The sequence below is a fragment of the Pelobates fuscus genome, chromosome 2 (assembly GCF_036172605.1).
Source record: "Pelobates fuscus isolate aPelFus1 chromosome 2, aPelFus1.pri, whole genome shotgun sequence".
NCBI lineage: Eukaryota > Metazoa > Chordata > Amphibia > Anura > Pelobatidae > Pelobates > Pelobates fuscus.
The window spans coordinates 396,674,396-396,701,247 of record NC_086318.1 but is presented as its reverse complement, the minus strand read 5'-3'; the positions used below and the strand labels follow the sequence as shown (position 1 = coordinate 396,701,247).

General features: G+C 44.6%; 1 protein-coding gene across 2 annotated transcripts in view; it reads left to right on the top strand.

Annotated features, from left to right (window-relative positions):
• Window positions 1-2,418: 2,418 nt before the first annotated feature.
• The window catches only part of RCOR3 (REST corepressor 3), a 38,602-nt gene continuing 14,168 nt past the window's right edge, over window positions 2,419-26,852 (top strand). For both annotated transcript variants that reach the window (XM_063443859.1, XM_063443861.1), the window contains exons 1-6: window positions 2,419-3,388; window positions 3,474-3,530; window positions 16,850-16,927; window positions 18,306-18,358; window positions 21,592-21,753; window positions 25,343-25,467. In XM_063443859.1, the coding sequence (XP_063299929.1) occupies window positions 3,265-3,388; window positions 3,474-3,530; window positions 16,850-16,927; window positions 18,306-18,358; window positions 21,592-21,753; window positions 25,343-25,467 (599 nt within the window). In that variant the 5' untranslated portion in view covers window positions 2,419-3,264. The remainder of the gene's footprint in view (window positions 3,389-3,473; window positions 3,531-16,849; window positions 16,928-18,305; window positions 18,359-21,591; window positions 21,754-25,342; window positions 25,468-26,852) is intronic.

The window sequence follows — 26,852 nt, the reverse complement described above, 5'->3', positions numbered from 1 at the left end:
GACACTTGGACGGGTCAATCAAAGGGGCTGGAACATACCGGCTAGGCTCTGCAGTAGTCTCTACCGTGTATTCAGAGGTGATCAGTCTCTTATCCTTCCCCCCGGATTCCTCCGTCCAACAGCGTCTTCCTTAGGACGGCTTACCGGCCAGAGGCCATAGCCCGATGCCCCACGTATGGGCGCCAAATTGTTCTAGATTATTTTAAGTAAACAAATATGTTTAAATGTCTATCTGTTCCTGTCCAAATCTGAGATGAATAAATTGCGTATACGCAGAAGTAAATTCAGACTGACACACGGAGTTCAGGTTAAAATAACTTCAAGGAAATTTATTGGCATCTGATTAAAAAGCGGGCTCGCAGACCCTTTTAAGAGTGAAATTGCATCATCATTGAATATCAAGATAACAACAAATAAACATCATTAATTGGATTAAGTGTTAAGTGGTTATGTCAATGTCCACCCATCAATATTATTAATTGGCTCCAACACTAAGTGGTTAGCTAAGTGTCCTCCCACCGGGAGGTGGCGTTATTCTGGACACGGGTGTGGACAGATGGCTCAAGCGCCATCTTTCCCAACACGAGGCTTACTCGGTGGGAAGGGGGGCTTGGGCGTCATTTTGGGTAGTTAGTGACGTCAGACTCGGGGTCAGGTTCAGGGTCTTTTTTATGAAAGAACATTTCATTAGTGCAGCTTTCTCATGGCATAGCTATAAAATACATTGTTTCATATTACAGGAATTTGATAATTCCGGTGTTAGTCATGTCCTTCTAGAAACTACAGTCTCTGTTCATTATTCTAAATGCTGTTAGGAAAATCTGTCATGTAATGTAGACAAAATAGAGTTAGTACAAAAATTCAATACATGATTAATAAAAGTTTTTTATTAATTCTACATCAACTATAGTGTTCCTTTAAGTAGTATTAGTGTGGGAGCTTAAGGGTTTGTATTAGGGTACTGTGGGAGGTTAAGGGTTAGGGTAGTGTAGGAAGTAGTATTAGTGTGGGAGGTTAAGGGTTAGTATTAGGGTAGTGTGGGAGGTTAAAGGGACACTCCAGGCACCCAGACCACTTCTGCACATTGGAGTGGTCTGGGTGCCAACTCCCACTACCCTTAACCCTGCAACTGTAAATAGTGCAGTTTTCATAACCTGCAATAATTACCTTGCAGGGTTAACGCCTCCTCTAGTGGCATTCTACTAGACAGCCACTAGAGGGCACTTCCTGGTTTATAGCACAGATTTTCTGTGCTATAGCATCGCTGGACATCCTCACGCTATGTTTTAACCCCTTCAGCAACCTGGGATGAGGGAGAGGGGACCTGCCGTTTTCCTGGCACTGGAGAGTCCCTTTAAGGGTTAGTGTAGTGTGGGAGGTTAAGGGTTAGGGTAGTGTGGTAAGTAGTATTAGTGTGGGAGGTTAAGGATTAGTATTTGGATAGTCTAGTTAGGGTGTTGTAGGCAGTTGAGGAGTATTAGTGTGGTATGTTAAGGGTTAGTATTAGGGTAGTGTGGGAGGTTAAGGGTTAGTATTTGGATAGTCTAGTTAGGGTATTGTAGGGAGTTGAGTAGTATTAGTGTGGGAGGTTAAGGGTTAGTATTAGCATAGTGTAGTTAGGGGTTAGTGTAGGTAGTTGAGTAGTATTAGCATAGTGTAGTTAGGGGTTAGTGTAGGTAGTTGAGTAGTATTAGCATAGTGTAGTTAGGGGTTAGTGTAGGTAGTTGAGTAGTATTAGCATAGTGTAGTTGGGGGTTAGTGTAGGTAGTTGAGTAGTATTAGCATAGTGTAGTTAGGGGTTAGTGTAGGTAGTTGAGTAGTATTAGTATAGTGTAGTTAGGGGTTAGTGTAGGTAGTTGAGTAGTAGGACGCCCCCTTGTGGATATATATGTAATTAAAACTTAGCTTTTAATAGCTCTATAATAAAAAACAATCCTCAAAATAAAGAACTTTGAGGATTTAGATATAGGATACTTGATTATATTTTCCTCTTTTTCTAGCTACTAGTAGTGTATACTAACGTTTTCAGCACACACATGGGATTTATCTCAATCTAAAGAATACATATACGTGCTTATCAGAAAGCATCTTCTAAGATTTATATCCCAATTATGAGCTTCTACTCTATCTCTCCTGACCCCAATATTATTATTTTCTAAGTTTGATTTTTGTTGTATTTTTCTTTATTTTGAGGATTTTATTTTATTATAGAGCTATTAAAAGCTAAGTTTTAATTACATATATATCCACAATGGGGCGTCCTACTCCTCACAGACCATTTTGATCTGTTCCTCTCTCTGTCTCACTTAAATGAGGGTTACCCCCCCCCCCCCCCCCTAGTTGAGTAGTATTAGCATAGTGTAGTTAGGGGTTAGTGTAGGTAGTTGAGTAGTGTTATCATAGTGTAGTTAGGGGTTAGTGTAGGTTGTTGAGTAGTATTAACATAGTGTAGTTAGGGGTTAGTGTAGGTAGTTGAGTAGTATTAGCATAGTGTAGTTAGGGGTTAGTGTAGGTAGTTGAGTAGTATTAGCATAGTGTAGCTAGGGGGTTAGTGTAGGTAGTTGAGTAGTATTAGCATAGTGTAGTTAGGGGTTAGTGTAGGTAGTTGAGTAGTATTAGCATAGTGTAGTTAGGGGTTAGTGTAGGTAGTTGAGTAGTATTAGCTTAGTGTAGTTAGAGGTTAGTGTAGGTAGTTGAGTAGTATTAGCATAGTGTAGGTGGTTATGGTAGTGTACACGTTGTGGGATAGTTTATTAGGTGGTGTAATTGCACTAATAAAGCATATAGCCCAGAATGTAATAACAGGCAGCTCTCTGTTTAGATGCCATTCACCCTGCGATAATATTGGAGATATGACAGCCCTGGCTGCTGGCTGAGCGTGCTGGGAGCGGCAGTCCGTCACAGCCTGCGGGCGCTGTGTGAGCAGCACGTCACTGGCAGCAGGACACACGGCTCACGGCGGCCGCTTCCACCAGGTCAAAGAGTTCAGCGGGGGACACGGACTGCCCGCCCCGATCCCGGGCTCCTGCCTCCCCGCGGGGCCCTAGCCGCCCTCCCGGCACCCAGTGACCGCACCGCCCGCAGCCCCAGCCCAGGGGGGCCAGCTCAGGGCCGGCGCAGGTATCTCCCCCGGCAGGCAGTCAGTCAGGCGGCGGGAGCTGCGTCAGGGGGAGGTGGTGAGGCTGCGTGTGAGTGCGCCGCTGGCAGCCCCGGATCAACGAGTCCCTCCGACCCACCCCGAGCCCGGGGACCGAGCCAGCCGCCATGCCTGGCATGATGGACAAACACACCGACTTCCTCGGCAAGAGCCGCCCCAACGGCACCAAGAGCCCGGCCAGCGCCTCCAACGGCCATTACTCGGAGGAGAGCGGCAGCGACGACGAGCACGGTGGTAGCCTCGAACTGTGTGTGTGCTGTGTGTACTGTGTGTCCCCGGCCAGGCCCGGGCTAGAGCTCTCTGCTTTCTCTTACAGATATCGGCATGAGGGTGGGAGCTGACTTCCAGGCCCGGATCCCGGACTACGAGCCCGGTAATTAACTCTGCCACAGGCTGGGCCGTGCGGGGGGAGGGTGGTAGCCTCGGTACAGGGGGAGGACACCAGGGCTGGGATTAACAGGGAGCCCGGGGGAGGACTGGGAGTAACAGGGAGACCAGGGGAGGACACCAGGGCTGGGAGTAACAGGGAGCCCGGGGGAGGACTGGGATTAACAGGGAGACCGTGGGAGGACACCAGGGCTGGGAGTAACGGGGAGACCGGGGGAGGACTGGGAGTAACAGGGAGACCAGGGGAGGACACCAGGGCTGGGAGTAACAGGGAGCCCGGGGGAGGACTGGGATTAACAGGGAGACCGTGGGAGGACACCAGGGCTGGGAGTAACGGGGAGACCGGGGGAGGGCTGGGAGTAACAGGGAGACCGGGGGAGGGCTGGGAGTAACAGGGAGACCAGGGGAGGACACCAGGGCTGGGAGTAACAGGGAGCCCGGGGGAGGACTGGGATTAACAGGGAGACCGTGGGAGGACACCAGGGCTGGGAGTAACAGGGAGACCGGGGGAGGACTGGGAGTAACAGGGAGCCCGGGGGAGGACACCAGGGCTGGGAGTAACAGGGAGCCCGGGGGAGGACTGGGAGTAACAGGGAGCCCGGGGGAGGACACCAGGGCTGGGAGTAACAGGGAGCCCGGGGGAGGACTGGGAGTAACAGGGAGACCAGGGGAGGACACCAGGGCTGGGAGTAACAGGGAGCCCGGGGGAGGACACCAGGGCTGGGAGTAACAGGGAGCCCGGGGGAGGACTGGGAGTAACAGGGAGACCAGGGGAGGACACCAGGGCTGGGAGTAACAGGGAGCCCGGGGGAGGACACCAGGGCTGGGAGTAACAGGGAGCCCGGGGGAGGACACCAGGGCTGGGAGTAACAGGGAGCCCGGGGGAGGACACCAGGGCTGGGAGTAACAGGGAGCCCGGGGGAGGACACCAGGGCTGGGAGTAACAGGGAGCCCGGGGGAGGACACCAGGGCTGGGAGTAACAGGGAGCCCGGGGGAGGACACCAGGGCTGGGAGTAACAGGGAGCCCGGGGGAGGACTCCAGGGCTGGGAGTAACAGGGAGCCCGGGGGAGGACACCAGGGCTGGGAGTAACAGGGAGACCGGGGGAGGACACCAGGGCTGGGAGTAACAGGGAGACCGGGGGAGGACACCAGGGCTGGGAGTAACAGGGAGACCGGGGGAGGAAACCAGGGCTAGGAGTAACAGGGAGACCGGGGGAGGAAACCAGGGCTAGGAGTAACAGGGAGACCGGGGGAGGAAACCAGGGCTAGGAGTAACAGGGAGACCGGGGGAGGAAACCAGGGCTAGGAGTAACAGGGAGACCGGGGGAGGAAACCAGGGCTAGGAGTAACAGGGAGACCGGGGGAGGAAACCAGGGCTAGGAGTAACAGGGAGACCGGGGGAGGAAACCAGGGCTAGGAGTAACAGGGAGACCGGGGGAGGACACCAGGGCTAGGAGTAACAGGGAGACCGGGGGAGGACACCAGGGCTAGGAGTAACAGGGAGACCGGGGGAGGACACCAGGGCTAGGAGTAACAGGGAGACCGGGGGAGGACACCAGGGCTAGGAGTAACAGGGAGCCCGGGGGAGGACACCAGGGCTGGGAGTAACGGGGAGACCGGGGGAGGACTGGGAGTAACAGGGAGCCCGGGGGAGGACACCAGGGCTGGGAGTAACAGGGAGCCCGGGGGAGGACTGGGAGTAACAGGGAGACCAGGGGAGGACACCAGGGCTGGGAGTAACAGGGAGCCCGGGGGAGGACTGGGATTAACAGGGAGCCCGGGGGAGGACACCAGGGCTGGGAGTAACAGGGAGCCCGGGGGAGGACACCAGGGCTGGGAGTAACAGGGAGCCCGGGGGAGGACACCAGGGCTGGGAGTAACAGGGAGCCCGGGGGAGGACACCAGGGCTGGGAGTAACAGGGAGCCCGGGGGAGGACACCAGGGCTGGGAGTAACAGGGAGCCCGGGGGAGGACTCCAGGGCTGGGAGTAACAGGGAGCCCGGGGGAGGACACCAGGGCTGGGAGTAACAGGGAGACCGGGGGAGGACACCAGGGCTGGGAGTAACAGGGAGACCGGGGGAGGACACCAGGGCTGGGAGTAACAGGGAGACCGGGGGAGGAAACCAGGGCTAGGAGTAACAGGGAGACCGGGGGAGGAAACCAGGGCTAGGAGTAACAGGGAGACCGGGGGAGGAAACCAGGGCTAGGAGTAACAGGGAGACCGGGGGAGGAAACCAGGGCTAGGAGTAACAGGGAGACCGGGGGAGGAAACCAGGGCTAGGAGTAACAGGGAGACCGGGGGAGGAAACCAGGGCTAGGAGTAACAGGGAGACCGGGGGAGGAAACCAGGGCTAGGAGTAACAGGGAGACCGGGGGAGGACACCAGGGCTAGGAGTAACAGGGAGACCGGGGGAGGACACCAGGGCTAGGAGTAACAGGGAGACCGGGGGAGGACACCAGGGCTAGGAGTAACAGGGAGACCGGGGGAGGACACCAGGGCTAGGAGTAACAGGGAGACCGGGGGAGGACACCAGGGCTAGGAGTAACAGGGAGACCGGGGGAGGACACCAGGGCTGGGATTAACAGGGAGACCGGGGGAGGACTGGGAGTAACGGGGAGACCGGGGGAGGACTGGGAGTAACGGGGAGCCCGGAGGAGGACACCAGGGCTGGGATTAACAGTAACGGGAGGACTGGGAGTAACGGGGAGACCGGGGGAGTAACGGGGAGACCGGGGGAGGACTGGGAGTAACGGGGAGACCGGGGGAGGACTGGGAGTAACGGGGAGACCGGGGGAGGACTGGGAGTAACGGGGAGACCGGGGGAGGACTGGGAGTAACGGGGAGACCGGGGGAGGACTGGGAGTAACGGGGAGACCGGGGGAGGACTGGGAGTAACGGGGGACCGGGGGAGGACGGGGAGACGGGGGAGGACACCAGGGCTGGGATTAACAGGGAGACCGGGGGAGGACACCAGGGCTGGGATTAACAGGGAGACCGGGGGAGGACACCAGGGCTGGGAGTAACGGGGAGACCGAGGGAGGACTGGGAGTAACGGGGAGACCGGGGGAGGACTGGGAGTAACGGGGAGACCGGGGGAGGACTGGGAGTAACGGGGAGACCGGGGGAGGACTGGGAGTAACGGGGAGACCGGGGGAGGACTGGGAGTAACGGGGAGACCGGGGGAGGACTGGGAGTAACGGGGAGACCGGGGGAGGACTGGGAGTAACGGGGAGACCGGGGGAGGACTGGGAGTAACGGGGAGACCGGGGGAGGACTGGGAGTAACGGGGAGACCGGGGGAGGACTGGGAGTAACGGGGAGACCGGGGGAGGACTGGGAGTAACGGGGAGACCGGGGGAGGACACCAGGGCTGGGATTAACAGGGAGACGGGGGAGGACACCAGGGCTGGGATTAACAGGGAGACCGGGGGAGGACACCAGGGCTGGGAGTAACAGGGAGACCGGGGGAGGACACCAGGGCTGGGAGTAACAGGGAGCCCGGGGGAGGACACCAGGGCTGGGAGTAACAGGGAGCCCGGGGGAGGACACCAGGGCTGGGAGTAACAGGGAGCCCGGGGGAGGACACCAGGGCTGGGAGTAACAGGGAGCCCGGGGGAGGACACCAGGGCTGGGAGTAACAGGGAGACCGGGGGAGGACTGGGAGTAACGGGGAGACCAAGGGTAACGGGGAGACCGGGGGCTGGGAGTAACGGGGAGACCCGGGGCTGGTAGTGACCGGGAGTAACAGGGAGACCGGGGGCTGGGAGAGCATCCTCAAACCCTATCAGCCCCACACAATGTCTATGGACTACATTCCCCATGAGCCTCAGCCAAGCTAAAGGTTGGCTGAGCACTGTGGGGGAGGTAGTCCATAGACATTTGGAGTGCTGAGGTTGGCTGTTACTGCTATATACACCATGCTTATTTAATGCAATTTGTTTTGCAATTAGAGTTGTTCGTTAATTATTTTATGAAATTAACTAATAATAATTCACGGTTGGTGTGACAATAAGCGTAATACCCCATGAAACCAGGTTAGTGGGATCTCTCTTATATCTCAACAGAATGACGGACATAGCTGGTGTCTGGCCTGTCAGTGATTGCAAATTGCAGGGTTTATTAGGAATATTTGAATTTTTGTGACTTCAAATGGAGTTGATTCACGCAACAATTAGCCATAGCGAATTTAAATAGAAATGGCCGGCTTTAAAGGGACACTATAGACACCAGAACCACTATGGATTAAATGTAGTTGTTCTGGTGTCAGTAGAGTGTCCCTGCAGGCTTTTTTAAATTGAAATACTGCCTTTTCAGAGAAATGGCAGTGTTTACATCGCTGCCTAGTAACCCCTCTAGTGGCACTCACTCAGACTAGCATTCAGCATCTCTGAACTCCCTACTACTAGCTATCCTCATGACAGCCTCTAGTGGGTGCTTCCATGTGCAGAGCGGAGTTCTGTGACTATTGACATTAATCACGGAGAAGCATTTGATTAAAGGTGAAGCCTAAATAGGTTCTAGGACAGTATATGGTTAGAAATGCATGTTCGTATTACTAATGTTATAGTGTTCCTTTAAAATGTTAGCTACACTAGCTGTTTTATGGGGGGGGGCAATATCAAATTCAGCTGTGTTTTCAGTTTCGCAGGTTTGGCCTTAAATTTGAATTCCTGACAATGTACAATTTAATAGATAATTAACCTGGTATGTTACCCATGCTTGTAAGCCAGGATGGCCTTTGGCACATAAGCTCTTGTGGACTAGGATTTGCATGATTCTCTGCCTGAGTACACTAGGGAAATTGATTATATATGGTACAACACCATGAGTGCCAAGTCGTCAATGATATTCCATAAATGTCACCTTATTTCATATTTTTACTGGTCACTGGTACATTAGATCTAATTAGTCATGAATGAAAGGCATCTTTTTCATGCCTTCATTTAATTTCTTTAACTTATTTTCAAAGATTATATTTGGCGGGCCACAACAGCTTGAGTGTCCAGAGGCTATCAATTTAGGGCTCACCTCCAGTGTTGTCAGTAATATGCTCCGTAAACCGTTGTTAACAATCAGTGGATATTTGAGGCCGCAAAATACCAATACGTTTTCAAATATCACCGATACGAGTATCATATACATGATCGTAAAGCATAACACAGCTGATACTTATCACAACATAGAATTTACATTCTTGAAAATTTCATCAAAAGTGCATGTAACGTGTTATAATGCAACTGCAACATAACAAAGTTACGAATAATTGTCCCCAACAGCCCTTCCACTCTGTGCTGCTTGGGCTCAGAATTAGCCTGAGCAGCAATGGGTGGCTGAGTGTCAGACTATCACAGCAGCACCCATTGCTGGTATGAATTCATACAGTTAGGAGTAGGTGTGTAATCTCAGCCTAGCTATATCTCCTGGAGCTGGGCTGTGGGTGGCCAGGGAAGATTATTTACAATTAAATACTGAATGGAGAGACTACACCAGTTAAATGAATGGTTATAGTGCTTACAGTGTCCCATTACTATTAACATCATTGGGCACTATGGAACTTATTTTGCCATACTTCAGCAAGTTGTTTTATTTTTTTTAATTTTGTTGAAATGAGGTGGTCAGAAATGATGGTAATATTATTGAAGTGTCTTAATTTACAATGAAAACAAGTGCATTATATTTAGATATACCCTGCTTATTTCCCATATCTTATTTGGCTTTTACCTAAACAATTTGCAAATTGTAATTTGCAAAAGATGCCAGTAATTAGGATTTCCTACTGAAGGAGAATTCAGCACTCTTTGCTAATTGAGGCCTGAAGTAGATGCAATTACATAGTTTGTCATATACTTAATTAATTAATGAACTGCATGTCATTGAAATCCACAGAGGCCTTCCATGAGCCAACATGCTTTCAAATGCAGTGTGGGGAGAATTTACAAGAAACCAGCCATGGAAATATGACATGGCAGACACACAATTTCGTCTGTACCTTGTGCTGTCCAAATTACCTGGAAATGTTATTTAATAGTCATTCCACCATACACTTTTTGCATGCCTTCGATAGAGCGGTATACACTATCACTGTGTAAGATATGCACATTCCACAATGCCAGCGGCACAAACAGCATTCTGGGATTTGGCTGCCAGCATTGCCATTTGCATGGAGGCTGTGTATATCACACTAAACATGAGATGTGGAAGCAAATTTCAAGCAAGTATTTGCTGGCTGTTGTAAACAATGCATAGTTTATATACAAATACTTTCTTGAAGTGGACTTGTCATTGACCTATATATGGATTTATGGATTCCTGGTTCCCTTTATTGAGTCCAATACTCATGTTGGTAAGTCCAATCATGTTATTTTCCTAACCCAAACAGCAGGCAAGAAGGAAATAATTAAACGCCTGTGCAGATCTTTTGGAGTGACTGTTCGGTGTAAATCCGTGTACATAATTTGAGCGAAAGCATCTTTGGATAAACCAAAACAGTTATTGTTTTAGCGTATTTAAAGTCCTCCAAAACTTCTTCCTGACCAGTGCCATCCAGGGATTAAGTAAGTACATTTTGGAACACCTTTTTCCTTCTTTCAGGAAGCCTGCAGCCCAAGTTATGAAACATAGAATGTTAAATCTAGTTTGTGTTTCACATGAGGTTGTAGTATGCGTGGGTTTGTGTATGCATGCAATACACATTACCTCTAAATTGCACTTCGCAAGCTGTGCATCCACTATTGTGTCATTTATAGGTTATATTCCGTATATATATTTCTCTTCTTATTTTTCTCTCTATTTGGCCAGCACAATGCACAAATGATGAACATTTTCCTAATGCAGGCTAGAATAAGAATGTATTGTTATGGTTTGTTTGTGTGTTCTCCTACGTAAAACAATGAATAAAAAGTTTTTTTTATTTGAAACTCTCTGCCTACATTATTTTTATTTTATAACAGTTTAATTCAGTAACATATTGAGTTTAATGAGAGGCGCATAGTCTGCAAAGCTGTATATATGATGAGGGCAGCCTTATCCTTTCCATATTTTGTATTTAAAAATAATAATCTGCGAGATGCTAATTTTTCTGGCAGATCTTCTAGTTATCATAGATGTATGTAGTTAGCCTCTTATCACTTGTTTTAAGTCTTATTCATCATGGTGCCAGCAATAAGCTCTAGTTTAGGACTATCGTGCAATTTCTGCAGGTCAAGAAGATAAGCTGCAAATGTGGCTTTAATATTGCACTATATGGTCTAAACAGCTGAAGGGGAAAAAAAACACTTGCTGCAGCCTGGCAAAAATGAATGAAGTTTCTTACAGAAATGCTCTTTGATACTAATGGAGCCTGAAGGGAATGTCTCTGTCAATTATTCCTATTTTAACCTACTTTAATGCAAAGAACCAGGCATATCCTATTTCATAACAGTCCTGGAAACGTCTCAGGAACGGGTTAAAGCAATGCAACGGTCACGAGTTGAACAATCTAAATGCGATGCACTTTTCAATGTTAATTTTTCTGTAATGTGTTCCTGTAAATAGTGGCTAATATTAAAATTTGATTTGTTTTTAAGTTACCATTGAGTCTTGCATGTCTGGTCAGCTGAAAAGTAAAGCATAGGATATGAAAAAAACAAGCTCACAATAAAATGAATAGTAATCAAAATATAGAACCTGAACACAAATATTAGTGTCTCAAAACAGTAAAACGTATCACAACAATGATATCATCAGTGAAAGTGCCGTTTGTGCGTGCAAAATGCAAAAACCGTCACTTTCACTGACAATATCATCGCTGTGATATGTTTTACTGTTTTGAAACATTAATATTTGTGTCGGCAGTGGGGGGGGGTATTGCAGGATACCTTCAACATCAAGGCATCACTGCAATACCGTTAGAGCGGCTGGAAGCGATCCTGGTTGCTTCCAGCGCTCAAATTTGCTGCGGACCTATCAGGTACGTCCGAGGTCGTTAATGACCTTTTTTTTTTCAGACGTTCCTGATACGTCCTTAGTCGCTAAGGGGTTAAGCTGTAGTTTCTCTGGTGACTATAGTGTCCCTTTAAAAATTGTTTAATGCTAAATGGAAGGACAGTGCCAGAGGGCTCCAGACACAATAAACACTTAATGACATGAAGCAGCTATGGTGCAGACAGTGTCCAATCAAGTAGTGTTATTCTTGAGTAGTTGCTTAGTGGGAGGAATTCCCAACTCAGGAAAATAGTAGGAGATGGTAACCAGCCTCACTATATAATGTGGGACAAACAAATACAGTGTTTAATTTCTGCACCGCTAAAGAGTTACTCTAACCCTTTGTATAAACTGGCTTTATTCAGTTTACAGTGCCCTACTGGGCAGTATTAACTACAACCCCCGTTTTTTGTGTGTGTGTGTGTGTGTGTGTATATATATATATATATATATATATATATATATATATATATATATATATATATATATAAAACTGTTTTGTATCAGGAATACAGTCAGGTCCATAAATATTGGGACATCGACACAATTCTAATCTTTTTGGCTCTATACACCAACACAATGGGTTTGAAATGAAACAAACAAGATGTGCTTTAACTGCAGGCTTTAATTTGAGGGTATTTACATCCAAATCAGGTGAACAGTGTAAGAATTACAACTGTTTGTATATGTGCCTCCAACTTTTTAAGGGACCAAAAGTAATGGGACAGATTAACAGTCATAAATCAAACTTTCACTTTTTAATACTTGGTTGCAAATCCTTTGCAGTCAATTACAGCCTGAAGTCTGGAACGCATAGACATCATCAGACGCTGGGTTTCTTCAGTTCCAGCTTGTTCTTGGGGCATTTTCCCTTCAATTTTGTCTTCATCAAGTGAAATTCATGCTCAATCGGATTCAGGTCAGGTGATTGACTTGGCCATTGCATAACATTCCACTTCTTTCCCTTTTCCAACTCTTTGGTTGCTTTTGCAGTATGCTTCGGGTCATTGTCCATCTGCACTGATAAGCGCCGTCCAATGAGTTCTAAAGCATTTGGCTGAATATGAGCAGATACTATTGCCCGAAACACTTCAGAATTCATCCTGCTGCTTTTGTCAGCAGTCACATCCTCAATAAATAGAAGAGAACCAGTTCCATTGGCAGCCATACATGCCCATGCCATGGCACTACCACCACCATGCTTCACTGATGAGGCGGTATGCTTTGGATCATGAGCAGTTCCTTTCCTTCTCCATACTCTTCTCTTCCCATCACTCTGGTACAAGTTGATCTTGGTCTCATCTGTCCATAGGATGTTGTTCCAGAACTGTGAAGGCTTTTTTAGATGTTTGGCAAACTCTAATCTGGCCTTCCTGTTTTTGAGGCTCACCAATGGTTTACATCTTGTGGTGAACCCTCTGTATTTACTCTGGTGAAGTCTTCTCTTGATTGTTGACTTTGACACACATACACCTACCTCCTGGAGAGTGTTCTTGATCTGGCCAAATGTTGTGAAGGGTGTTTTCTTCACCAGGGAAAGAATTCTTCGGTCATCCACCACAGTTGTTTTCCGTGGTCTTCCGGGTCTTTTGGTGTTGCTGAGCTCACCGGTGCGTTCTTTCTTTTTAAGGATGTTCCAAACAGTTGATTTGGCCACACCTAATGTTTTTGCTATCTCTCTGATGGGTTTAGGTTTTTTTCAGCTTAATGATGGCTTGCTTCACTGATAGTGACAGCTCTTTGGATCTCATATTGAGAGTTGACAGCAACAGATTCCAAATGCAAATAGCACACTTGAAATTAACTCTGGACCTTTTATCTGCTCCTTGTAAATGGGATATAGAGGGGAAAAACACACACCTGGCCATGGAACAGCTCAGCAGCCAATTGTCCCATTACTTTTGGTCCCTTGAAAAGTGGAAGGCACATATACAAACTGTTGTAATTCCTACACTGTTCGCCTGATTTGGATGTAAATACCCTCAAATTAAAGCTGAAAGTCTGCAGTTAAAGCAAATCTATTGTGTTGGTGTATAGAGCCAAAAAGATTAGAATTGTGTCGATGTCCCAATATTTAAGGACCTGACTGCATAAACGTGTATTCCTGGCCCAATGTTGTTAAAAAATACATGTTAGGTGGCCAACCCCCGCCCCTCTTAAAAAGGGTAAACCTTTATTCCAGCGCCCTCGCTCTGCCTCTTTGGCTGAGATCATCAGATTTGATGATCTCAGCCAATCCAGTGCTTTCCCATTAGAAAGCACTGGGAGGCTAATGTGCACGTGAGGCAAAACGCCATGCTGTGCCAGTCAGCATCTCCTAATAGAGATGCATCAAATCAATGCTTCTCCATAGGGAACATTCATTGTCTCACTACATCACTGACCCAGGAAGCCCCTCTATTGGCCGTCTAAAAAGGCAGTGTTTACATTAAAATGCCTGCAGGGACAGGGTATAGACACCAGAACTACTACATTAAGCTGCAGATTTCCTGGAGACTATAGTGTCCCCTTAAACATCCTTGGTCATCCCTCCCCATTGCAAGGAGTTACACACACACACACACACACTCTCTCCCTCCCTTCCCCAACGGCAATCCTCAGGCATAGCATCACACATTTCACTTGGGGTAGTAGAGAGGACATGCACAATTTTATAATAGGAACAAGAATTGGGAAAACACAAGAAAAACAGAACATTCCGCATGGGTACATTCTGTTAATATACTGATGTGTAGCTAGAAACATCATGAAATAACATGCTAAGTTAGGCTTGTGTGTCACTAGAACTGTCATAAAATAACAAGCTAAATAGACTGCTGTGTACCTAGAGACGTCCTGAAATAACATGCTAGGAAAGGCTTATGTGTTGCTAGAAATGTCATGGCATAATATGCTAGGTACGCTCTGCTAGGTAGGACATACAAGTTAGGTTTACCACTGTGTCCCCCCACTCTAATGCCTTTATTTTTAGCTGCAAGGGTAACCCCCTTTGTGTCGCCCTGTCCCCCTCAACACTTCCGATGGTATATCGAGAGAAAAAAATCATGGCTGCGACTTAGTATGTAGCTAAGCACATAACTAGGAATAATGGTACAGGGTTATAAGGTGATGGTAATCGCCTTTTAGCAGATTGCAGGACGCGGGTATATCTAATCTAATCAGTGTTTTTTTTTTTTTATTTGGGTAGTGGAGTGTTCCTTTTAAGCTACTTTACAGAACTAATAGCTATTCTACCCATTTAATCATGTAGATGTGGTTTCCTTTTGGTAGCAAAGACTTGAGTTGAGAATACTACTGCTCTTAATATATCGTATTACTATATTACTACTATTCTATATATCCCTTCAAACTCCATGCCTAATGGTTTTAAAAATGAACAATATTCTGCCCTTTTTTGGATTTAGTCATTAGTTCTGCAAACCTTTAATTGCAAAAGTTGTAAGATAAGAAGTCTACTGCTTTTGCAAGCCTTTTTGAGATATACCAGCAATGAAAATAAATAAATTCATGCATGTTTTCATTGGAAGTATATGTACTGAAAAGTGATTTCATTGTATTTGGCTAGTGGAGTGTTCCTTCAAGTCTCCATGGTCATACAAGCTTTGAAGCCTCTGGAGACATCTTGGATATTGCTATCCCAGACGATTCTGTTTGCAGCCATGATTACTTGTGCTAGCAAATTGTCTTATTGACTGGCCTGTTTCCTGTAAAGTACCCGTTTCTTGCAACTGACTTCCCAGAAGGAAGTTATAAGGTTGTGTTAGCCTTTCTATGTCCCGGGAGATAACTCTCTTTGCCTTCTCTGTACGGAGAAATGATTGTGCTATAATCTGGTTGTTATTCTTTGGTACCATAAATTAACAGATCAGAGCATGGAGGACGTTGGAGAGACTTTATTCCACCGATAGACTCATTGTAAAGACTTTAAGGCTTATGTCAGTGTTATTCACTAATGAATTCAAAGTGGCCAAAATATCCAAATTGGAAAAAAATGTAATTCATCTTTGCTTCCAAGTTGACTTCTTTGTTCTGAAACTTGAAATAATCTTTGAATTTACTTTTAATTCTCACTTTAGTGAATAACTCTGAGTAGAAGTATGATTGCTGTTATCTTCAATGTGTACAGAGTATAGCATGTTCTCCCCATTCCCCCAAGACTGAATAATTCTCTGGCTATGTCTTGTGTTTACACCAAGAGCATTTTCCAGTTGGCAAATCAGTCTTTTATATCGTTATCAACTACTTAGTTTGGATATACTAGTAGTTATTCACAATAGTAACTAAACTGTATAATGTGACACCCATCCTCTTAGTCCATAGCTCTGTAAATTTTTACAGGTGATACCGCCATGGATAGCCAGGAAAAATTGAGAAATGTTGCTGGACTTTGTTAAACAGGTTCCTAAAGAGCCTGACTTAGACGTAGATTTTAGCGTGACCGTACAGCTGAAAACCCAGATAAAAAATTTTAAATACAGGGCCAGAATGATAAAATCCAGATCTGGATTTTTAAAGTCCGGACTACTCGGGCGATGTATTTTAAAAGTCCGATCTACTTTGGTGATGTCTGCTAGTGCAGTTTATAAAAAGACAAAAAAACAACAACGAAGTGTGAGGGTTAAGTGTGGGAAGCCTGGCCAGCCACCACAGTAAAGAGTTTTTAAAAAGCCTATTTGGATCAATGTGGCCCTCATCTAACTGTTCCTGGCCTCCCGGGTGGTTATGGGTTCCAAAGCCTATACCATTAAATAAGTTCCTTTCTACCCTCTCACTCTAATAATAGTGGGGGTGGGGGCAATGATCCTAATACCTGCAAAAAATAAAATCATACTTGCCTTCAGAATTCCCTTTTCTTTTATATTCTTCTTTTCTCAGAAGCAAAACATGTCAAATAAAAATCCATAATATACCAACCCAACTATTACCAGTAAGTAAAGCAATGAATACCAAAAAGTGCTGAAAAATTAAAAACTGCTAGAGATGAATCCCTTCGGTACTGGAGGTATATCTCCACCTCTGGCAATGTCATTAGCCAGCCACTGTCCTTACATTAGTCCCTCCTCCATGACATCAACAGAGAAAGGGATTACTATAATCAAAACCAGCACACTTTTACGGTGAGCTTTATTGCAGTGATACTTATGATACAATACAAATATTGCTTTGAGAAGTGCCATGTTTCAACAATAATTTATGAATTTCCTAAAAAAATTTAAATATATATTTTTTTTATTATTTTTTTTCCAACATGGTAACCATGTTTTCCCTGCTTCGCAATAATTTGCACAATGTTAAGTCCAATGTATCAGGACTTTCACTAACAATGCATATTATATCGAAGGTGCCACAAAGTACACCGATAAAGACAATGGAGGGATGTTGGTGTGGTCTCCGTGCCATAGTGTACCAGATCTGAAATGTAAGTTGTATTTCCTTATAATTATGAATATGCATTTGTAATAATTACCACTTCATCTGTCATGTGCAAACTGTCTGGATGACATATCCACATTCAGGTAGCTAAATCAAAACTATACAAGGTGCAGTCAAAATCTCCAGCAAATCTGTAGATTAGAAGATATTTTCAACTGAAGATCTCTTCTTGCAGACTTATTCCACCACTTATCGCAACCAGGATTGGTTGGTGGAGTTTGCCCACCCCCACACATTGCTTTCTTTATCCTAACATTAGAGTACAGGTACGTGCTAGGAGATTTGAGATCTGACTGCAAAAGGTCTGCCTAAGATTGCATTCACTATAGAGTGTGTAGGGAACTGCACTCACTCCCATCAGTCTGAGCCAGCGTGCTTTAACTGTACCGGAACCAAACACCAGATTCCCAAAGTGGTAGAGTAAAGGAAAAATGGTCCAGGCACTCCTTGGTTCAAAATAGGCATTTTATTAGAACCACAGCAACGTTTTGACCATAAAGGTCTTTGTCAAGTTTGATAAAGACCTTTATGGTCAAAACATTGCTGTGGTTCTAATAAAGTGCCTATTTTGAACCAAGGAGTGCCTGGACCATTTTTCCTTTACTCCATGATTGCATTAATGGCAGCTTTAGATGCAGTGCTTTATGCTATGCTGATGGCATACCAATAACCAAGGAAGGTCATTGTAATAAAACACCAAGTCATGTTTGATATGTAGTTTTGCAATTAGTTTAGCTAGCACAATGTGTGGAAGAAATTGTATTCTCTTTGACACAATGGAATGTTAGAATTTACTGGTAAACTTTTATTTAAAGAGACACCCAGTACCCACCATTCTGATGTCCCTATGAGCCTGCAGTCACTTTGCAGCAAGTGCACGAACATTAAATACGAGTATCTTTTTTTTTTTTATGTTGTAAAAATGTACTTTCTCACCCCTCTGGGTGGTATATTGTGTATTCCTCATTCTCAGGTCCTCTACTAGAGGCCTAGGAGTGTGAGGGTTCTGTATCTTAGTAGCTGTTCCTAGAACTGCAGTTCTGGACAGCAATCTCAGATGTCCCACCTGGAATATGCTGAAGCCACTCCCCTAATTTGGGGGTCACAGCCCCGAGTGCAGCAATGGTTTGTTTCAATGTCCCATTTGTCGTCAACTTGCCCTGGTTCCCTAACATCTGACGCAGACCTTCTTAATTCATGCAACAGATTTTAGTTAGGAGCCATGTCTGTACAGTTTTGGCACCCTCAAAAGTTTTTCTCATGTATTTTCCTATGGCAAATGGTTCAAATGTGAAAATATTTAAAAAATGTATCAATGCATAGTATTAAGAATAAATACTAATCTAAATGTATATTTCTTACAGTGGATGAATATATTGCAATAGCAAAGGAAAAGCATGGGTACAACGTGGAACAGGTATCTTGGAGTATAAGGGTTTTAAATATTAATGAGCGATGGAATTTTTTTTTATTCTGTAGCATTTATTCTTCAATTTACTTATTCAATAGGAGTAAGTTGTACCATAACTATTGAAAGGCACTTTAAAGGGACACTATAGTCACCTGAACAACTTTAGCTTAATGAAGCAGTTTTGGTGTATAGAACATGCCCCTGCAGCCTCACTGCTCAATCCTCTGCAATTTAGGATTTAAATCCCTTTGTTTATGAACCCTAGTCACACCTCCCTGCATGTGACTTGCACAGCCTTCCATAAACACTTCCTGTAAAGAGAGCCCTATTTAGGCTTTCTTTATTGCAAGTTCTGTTTAATTAAAGGGACGCTATAGTCACCTGAACAACTACAGCTTAATGTAGTTGTTCAGGTATGATCTATAGCTCCCTGCAGGCAATCTAATGTAAACACTGTATTTTCAGAGAAAATACAGTGTTTACATTGATAGGAATACCTCCAGTGGCCGTCACGCAGACGGCCACCAGAGGGACTTCCTATCATGCAGGGCCCTAAAAATGCCCTGTACACGTCAGACGTATTAAAATATTAGTACTAAAATAGTATTAAAATACGTCTGACGTGTGCAGGAGAGAGAAGGCACTGTGTGCACGTCTTCTCTCTCCAGCCTGTCAGCAGAGGAGGGGGGGGGCGGGCAAAGACCGCGAGCTGAGCTGTCAGTCAGCTCAGCTCGTGGCCGCGCGCATGCGCGATAGTGCGCTCAGGACTTCAGAGGGCGGCATGAATGCCGCCCTCTGAAGTATGCACAAGGGTGCAATGACGCTTCCAAATGGAAACGTCTGATTGCTCGCGCCCGCCTATTTAGTCATTTTGACGAAATAGGGGGCGCGGCTTCACGAGGCTCCCGGCGCTGGTGAGTAAAAGACTCTGCCTGGAGAGTCCCTTTAAGATGTTCTTATCCCCTGCTATGTTAATAGCTTGCTAGACCCTGCAAGAGCCTCCTGTATGTGATTAAAGTTCAATTTAGAGATTGACAATTATTTTAGGTAAATTACATCTGTTTGAAGGTGAAACCAGTTTTTTTTTTCATGCAGGCTCTGTCAATCATAGCCAGGGGAGGTGTGGCTAGGGCTGCATAAACAGAAACAAAGTGATTTAACTCCTAAATGACGGTGAATTGAGCAGTGAAATTGCAGGGGAATGATCTATACACTAAAACTGCTTTATTTAGCTAAAGTAATTTAGGTGACTATAGTGTTCCTTTAAGAAAGGTTTGCCTCCTCTACTTCTAAACATAAGCTCTCTGTCTGATCTATGCTTACCAGTGCAAGCTCATTAGGGTGATAATCTTATGCTCTCAGCCAACGAGCTAGCCTTGCACTACAAGTCTTTTACTAGGGAGAGCTAACTGGTGCTTTTGATTAGGAGCTTCTGGCTCTATTTTGGAAATAGTGGAGACAGGGACCCCAAGCAAGAAGTCAAAATATTAGACCAGTTACATTGGGGCGGAACACTCCTAGCACCATAACCACCATAGCATGCTGTAATGGATATGGTACTTGGAGTGTTTTATAAAAATACATATGGCTAATACACCTTTTATTTCTTACCTACAGGGACACTAATGTACAGTTGCAATAGTATGTAGTAGAAGTAACTTTTTCAATACAGAAATGGTTACTCACAGTGGAGGTAATATAGCAAATAAAATAAGGATAAGGCAGCAGATAAATATCACACACACACACACACACACACACACAAAGTGCATTATGAAATTTTTGAAATTATTTATTTGTTCACATCGATCTACACTCAATACATCATAATGACATCGAAAAAAAAAAAAAACAGATTTATGACACCCTTGCAAATGATTAAACCATTAAGCCATTCATCTCTGCTGATCCTCTCAAGCTGTGTCAGGTTGGATTGGGGCCATTGCTGGACAGCCATTTTTAGGTCCATTGATGTTCAATTGGGTTCAAGTCCAGGATCTGCCTGGGCCGCTCATGGAAATTCAGAGAGTTGTCTTGGATATGTACTTAGGGTTTATTGTCTAGTTGGAAGGTTTTGAGCACTCTGGACCATGTTTTTATAGACTATGTCTCTGTTTTTTGCTGTGTTTAGCTTTCCCTCAACCCTGAACTGTCTCCCAGTTTTCTCTAAATATTACACTTGGAATTGAAGCAAAACAGTTCAATATTAATCTCGTTTCTCTTAGTCTGAGTCCTTTAGGTGCTTTTTTGCAAATTCCAAGTGGGCTTTCATGTGTCTTTTAGTGAGGAGTCTGGCCAGTATGCTATAAATGCCAGATTGGTGAAGTGTTGCAGGGATGGTTGTCCCTCCGCAGGTTTCTCCCATCTCCACACATGATATCTGGAGCTCACTCAGACTGACCATCGGGTCACTTCCTTATTTATTCACTTGGTCACCTCTTTTACAAATTCCATTCTCTCCCAATTGCTCGATTTGGCAAGGAGGCCAGCTCTAGGAAAAGTTCTGCTTGTTCCAAATTTCTTAATTGAGAGAATTATAAGGGCCAACGTGCCCAGATCTGTGCCTTTACGCAATTCTTTCTCCAAGCTCTGGAGGCAGTTCCATTGACCTTTTTGGCTTGTTTTTTGCTTTGATATGCATTTACAGCTGTCAGACCTTATATAGACAAGTGTATGTCTTTCCAAAATATGTACAATTAATTGAATTTGCCACAGGTCTGGAGTGCCTTTTTCCTTGGTACTATGGATTAAAAGTTGCCTAACTATACATACATTGGAGAGTGTGTGCCATCACATTCTTGGTCTGTATGTGTGTATAGTGAATGGCAATATTATATATGCAATAGCTGTGCATCAGTATCCACTAAACCAAGAATGAGATAGGAGAGACATGTTTGAATAGATGACAATGTGTGCCCAAATCAAGGACAAAAAAACAAGTAAGGGGGGGGGGGGGGGTACAGGACTAATATGGGTGGGACAGGGTAGTGTTACAACTTATTACATCACAATTATCTCATTAAAATGAATAACTCAGTACACATAGTGTTGTCATTGCCATCACATATTGTGCATGTTAGTCGTTTTTTGCTGTAGTATTCTTTTGACCATTAATAGATTTGTTCTTGAAGACACTATTCTAGACATGGGCATTCTTAAGTCGAATTCTAAAATAAGAGTAGTAATTCTTATGGAAGAGATTTCTACTCATTGTGTGTGTTTTTTTCCCTTCTTTTAAGGCTCTTGGCATGTTATTCTGGCACAAACACAACATTGAAAAGTCCCTCGCTGACTTGCCCAATTTTACTCCATTCCCTGACGAGTGGACTGTGGAAGATAAAGTTCTATTTGAGCAGGCTTTTAGTTTCCATGGAAAAAGTTTCCATAGAATTCAACAAATGGTAAATGGTACTGCTATTGACGAACATGATGTTTATTGTTGGTGTGATAATATTGAGGAACTGTCACATTTAGGACATACCGTATTTATCGGCGTATAACACGCACCGGTGTATAACACGCACCTCATTTTTAGAAAGAAATTCCAGGAAATGTCCCCCCCTCCCATAGTATTCCCCCCCTCATCCCATAGTATTCCCCCCTCATCCCATAGTGTTCCCCCCTCATCCCATAGTGTCCCCCCCCTTTCCATAGTATTCTCCCCCCCCTTTCCATAGTATTCTCCCCCCCTCCCATAGTATTCCCCCCCTCCCATAGTATTCTCCCCCCTCCCCTCCCATAGTATTCTCCCCCCCTCCCCTCCCATAGTATTCTCCCCCCCTCCCCTCCCATAGTATTCTCCCCCCCTCCCCTCCCATAGTATTCTCCCCCCTCCCCTCCCATAGTATTCTCCCCCCTCCCCTCCCATAGTATTCTCCCCCCTCCCCTCCCATAGTATTCCCCCCCCTCCCCTCCCATAGTATTCCCCCCCCTCCCCTCCCATAGTATTCTCCCCCCTCCCCTCCCATAGTATTTCCCCCCCTCCCATAGTATTCCCCCCCTCCCCTCCCATAGTATTTCCCCCCTCCCCTCCCATAGTGTACTTCCCCCCCTCCCCTCCCATAGTGTACTTCCCCCCCTCCCATAGTGTACTTCCCCCCCTCCCATAGTGTACTTCCCCCCCTCCCATAGTGTACTTTCCTCCCCCTCCCCTCCCATAGTGTACTTTCCTCCCCCTCCCATAGTGTACTTTCCTCCCCCTCCCATAGTGTACTTTCCTCCCCCTCCCATAGTGTACTTTCCTCCCCTCCCATAATTACTTACCTGTCCTGAAGCGTGGGCCGGCTTCACAGCGCGCACCGCGGTACAGGAACTTTAATTTAAGGTTCCGGTTTCCGGCGGGACTGAAAGGAAGTGTGCACACTATTGTGCACACTTCCTTTCAGTCCCGCCGGAAACCGGAACCTGAAATTAAAGTTCCTGTACCGCGGTGCGCGCTGTGAAGCCGGCCCACGCTTCAGGACAGGTAAGTAATTATGGGATATCGGCGTATAACACATACCCACGATTTTTCCCCTATTTTCAGGGGGGAAAAGTGCGTGTTATACGCCGATAAATACGGTAGTTAAATTGAAGGGATAGTCTAAGCACCACAACAACGGTAGCTTAATTAAATAGTTTAAGCTGAGCATCTCTGTTAATTGAACTTCAATCACACAGTCTCCTGCAGAATCTAGCAGGCTTTTAACAGCAGTAGATAGGAAATTCTAAACTAAACAGAATGTGAAATAAAGGAACCCTAAAGATTAGATCTCTCTTTACAGGAAATGTGTAGGGAAACTTTGCAGGTCACATGCAGGGGAGGCATGACTAGGGCTGTATAAACAAAGGGGTTTAATTACTAAATGGCAGCGAATTGAACAGTTAGTCTGCATATAGCATGATCTATACAGCAGAACCACTGCATTAACCCTTTAAGACCGGAGGGCGTACTGTTACGTCCTTTTTAAAGCGGCTCTAAAAAATTTTTTCCTTACTTACCCGGTCGCCGGCGGTCCCACGCCGGCGATCGCGGTTGGGTGGACTCCCAGGGAGCCCCCCTGCGGCAGATCTTCCTCCTCCGGTCCCCCCCCCCCCCCCCCGGCCATGTGAGAGTGAGGTCCTTGCGAGGACCTCACAATCACATGGCCGGGATAGCTGGCTGCAGCAATGCCAGCAGGGGGACTAACTGTAATGACAGTTGGTCCCCCTGCTGGCTGAAAATAAAATTAAAATAATGTTAGAAGTGTAAAAAAATAAATAAAATATATATATATATATACTTAGATCATTACAACGATGATATCGCCAGTAAAAGTGACTTTTTGTATTTTTCACGCACAAACAGCACTTACACGGACGATATTATTGCTGCAATACTTTTTACTGTTTTGAAACACAAATATTTGTGTTCAGCTAAGTCTCCCGACTACAACAGTACCCCTCATGTACAGGCTTTTATGGTGTTTTCAAAAACTACAGCATCAAATATAAGGCTTGTGTTTCATTCTTTTCACATTAAAATTCGCCAGATTGCTTACGTTGCCTTTATGACCCTATGGTAGCCCAAGAATGAAAATTACCCCTATGATGGCATACTATTTGCAATAGTAGACAACCCAAGGTATTGCAAATGGGGTATGTCCAGTCTTTTTAGTAGCCACTTAGTCACAAACACTGGCCAAAATTGGCCTTTTTTGTATTTTTCACACAAACAAATACTAACGCTAACTTTGGCCAGTGTTTGTGACCAAATGGATACTAAAAAAGACTGGACATGCCCCATTTGCAATACCTGGGGTTGTCTACTATTGCAAATGGTATGCCATTATGGGTGTAAATTTAATTCCTGGGCTACTATACAGTCTCAAAGGCAACGTAACCAATCTGGCAAATTTCAATTTCAAATGTAACACGCTATATTTGACCCTTTAACTTCCCAAAACACCATAAAACCTGTACATAGGGGGTACTGTTTTACACGTGAGACATCGCTGAATTCAAATATGTGTATTGTATTGCAGTAAAAGCAAACAGTATTTTGACATCCACAGTTAAAATGTCACGTAGAACTAAAAAAATTTAAAAAATTCTTATTTTCTCCCATTTTTTAATATTTTTTTTTATATTAAATTATGTTCCATACCTAAATATTTAATGTTAAATGAAAGCCCTGTTTCCCCTGAATAAAATGATATATAATAAGGGGGGGTGCATTTAATATGAAAGAGGTGAATTACGGTTGGATAGACAAATAGCGCAAATGCCAGGTTTTGTTCTGTTCACAACTTGTACATTTGGCTGTGGTCTTAAGGGGTTAAAAGCAGACATTGTTTTTGTGCTTATAGTGTCCATTTCAGGATAATAACTTTAAGTTGTGCTATTTATTTTCAAGCACTCCATTTTAACTTGTTTTGATATAATCTGTTACATTCCACAAAGATTCAGATAACAATTCCTTTATATTTTGTTACAATGGTTGTTACACAGTGATGCAATTTACACAGTCTAGTTTTAGTCGACTAAATCTCCAGTAGATTTTAGTCGAAACAACTAAAATCTAATGGGTTTAGTTAAATTAGTTACCCCAGCCTCTCTGTGTCTCTTTGTGTCCTCCCAGCCCCTCTAGGTGTCTCTCTCCCTAACCCTGGTCTGTCACTTTTGCCCCTTCCACAGCCCCTCTGTGCAGTGTTAATTTTGGCAGCAAATTTCAGTTTAGTTTTAGTTATAGTCTTTTGACTAAAAAGCAATTTTAGTTTTAGTCATCTAAATTGTTTTAGTTTTAGTCTAGTTTTCGTCGACTAAATATCAAAAAGTTTAGTCAACTAAAATTGTTAGTCAATAAAATGAACACTGCACACATGGCAGCAGTCTCTCCACCTTTCACCTGCTTTGATTTATGTTGAACTGTAAAGTAGCATAATTTGCTATTTAAGCTCCAATCAGTGCTACAGTTGCATCTGTTGACTCATTGAAATGTGCATAATATAACTAAACTCTCTCTCCCTTTAGCTTCCAGATAAAACCATAGCAAGTCTTGTAAAATATTACTACTCCTGGAAAAAAACTCGATCTCGTACAAGTTTAATGGACAGACAGGCTCGCAAACTAACAAGCAAAAATAACCCTGGGGAAAGGTATTGTTCCATTAGTTCACATCATTTGTAATATCTGTGATTGTTTGGAATTGCTAACTTTCTCATTTCTAAACAATAAACACAGGAATCATATAATCTTAACCTAGTTACTACGTTGGGGGGAAAAACTCCTCTGCTGATATGTGGATAGAAGACGATGGCTGATCGTATTAAAAAAATAAATAAAAAAAAATAACTGCAAAACGCAACAACTCATAGAACTCAGAAGGTTAAAATGGAAATCAAGGCATGAGAAATGAAGCGTATGAAACTCTTTGCAGTCTAACAGCATTCACAATAAAAAACAAATGTAAAAAAAAGTTCCAGATGTGTAATTTAGTTGAATACATCTTGCACATACTTTACTTTCAAACAATAATGTTAAGTGGGTGTATTGTATTAAATATAGCTGAAATATGTAGGTAAGAGCCAGAAAAACACAAGACAACAAAGCTCTTACATATGGTATATCATTTATGCATTTCAGACCCTCTACTAGCCATTGGCAATATGTAGTCATGTTTACCAGGGAGTGTCTGCAAAAGCCCGTGTTATCTCTTTATCTTCCGCATCCCTAACCTGGTCAGTTTGGCAATATAAAGAGCACAGATTATTAACTATCTTGCAATCAGTGAATGAACAGGAGATCCTGTTTGTCCATGTGGCAGAAGTTATTAACAAAGTAAAAAAAAGATGTTACCAGTATGGAGAACGCTAGGGATCGACCGATTATCAGTACGGCCGATATTCGGTATTATTGACAATATCGGTATCTGCCAATAAAGATACCGATATTGCCGATTAGGACCGCAGGGCCCATGAGAAGCCCAGCGGTCCTGGGGGCCCAGCAAGCTCTTACTTACCTTCCCTTCAGCTCCCCTGTCTAAATCTTGCGTGTCCCACGGCCGTCAGAGAGTTGCCATGAGTTACAGGGGAGCTACTGGGAAGGTAAGTAAGAGCTTGCTGGGCCCCCTCTGCACAGTCCATGCCACCGGACCACCAGGGAATGCTATATCCCCCCTCCCTGGCCAGGTAAGAAGCAGGGAGGGGGGGGATAAAAAACAATTTGAAAAAGTTACAAAAATAAAAATGCCATCCCCTATTTTACACACACTGCATTATATACACAGACACACACACACACTGCATTTATTATATATACACACACTGTTTTCACTTTACGCACACTTCATTCACTATACACACACTACTCAAACACTCTGCATTCATTATATACACACTACACACTCACTGCATTCACTATACACTCACTACACAAACTCACTCTGCATTCAATATATATATATATATATATATATACACACACTACACAAACACACTGCATCCACTACACACACACTGCATTCACTAATCAAATACTCTCA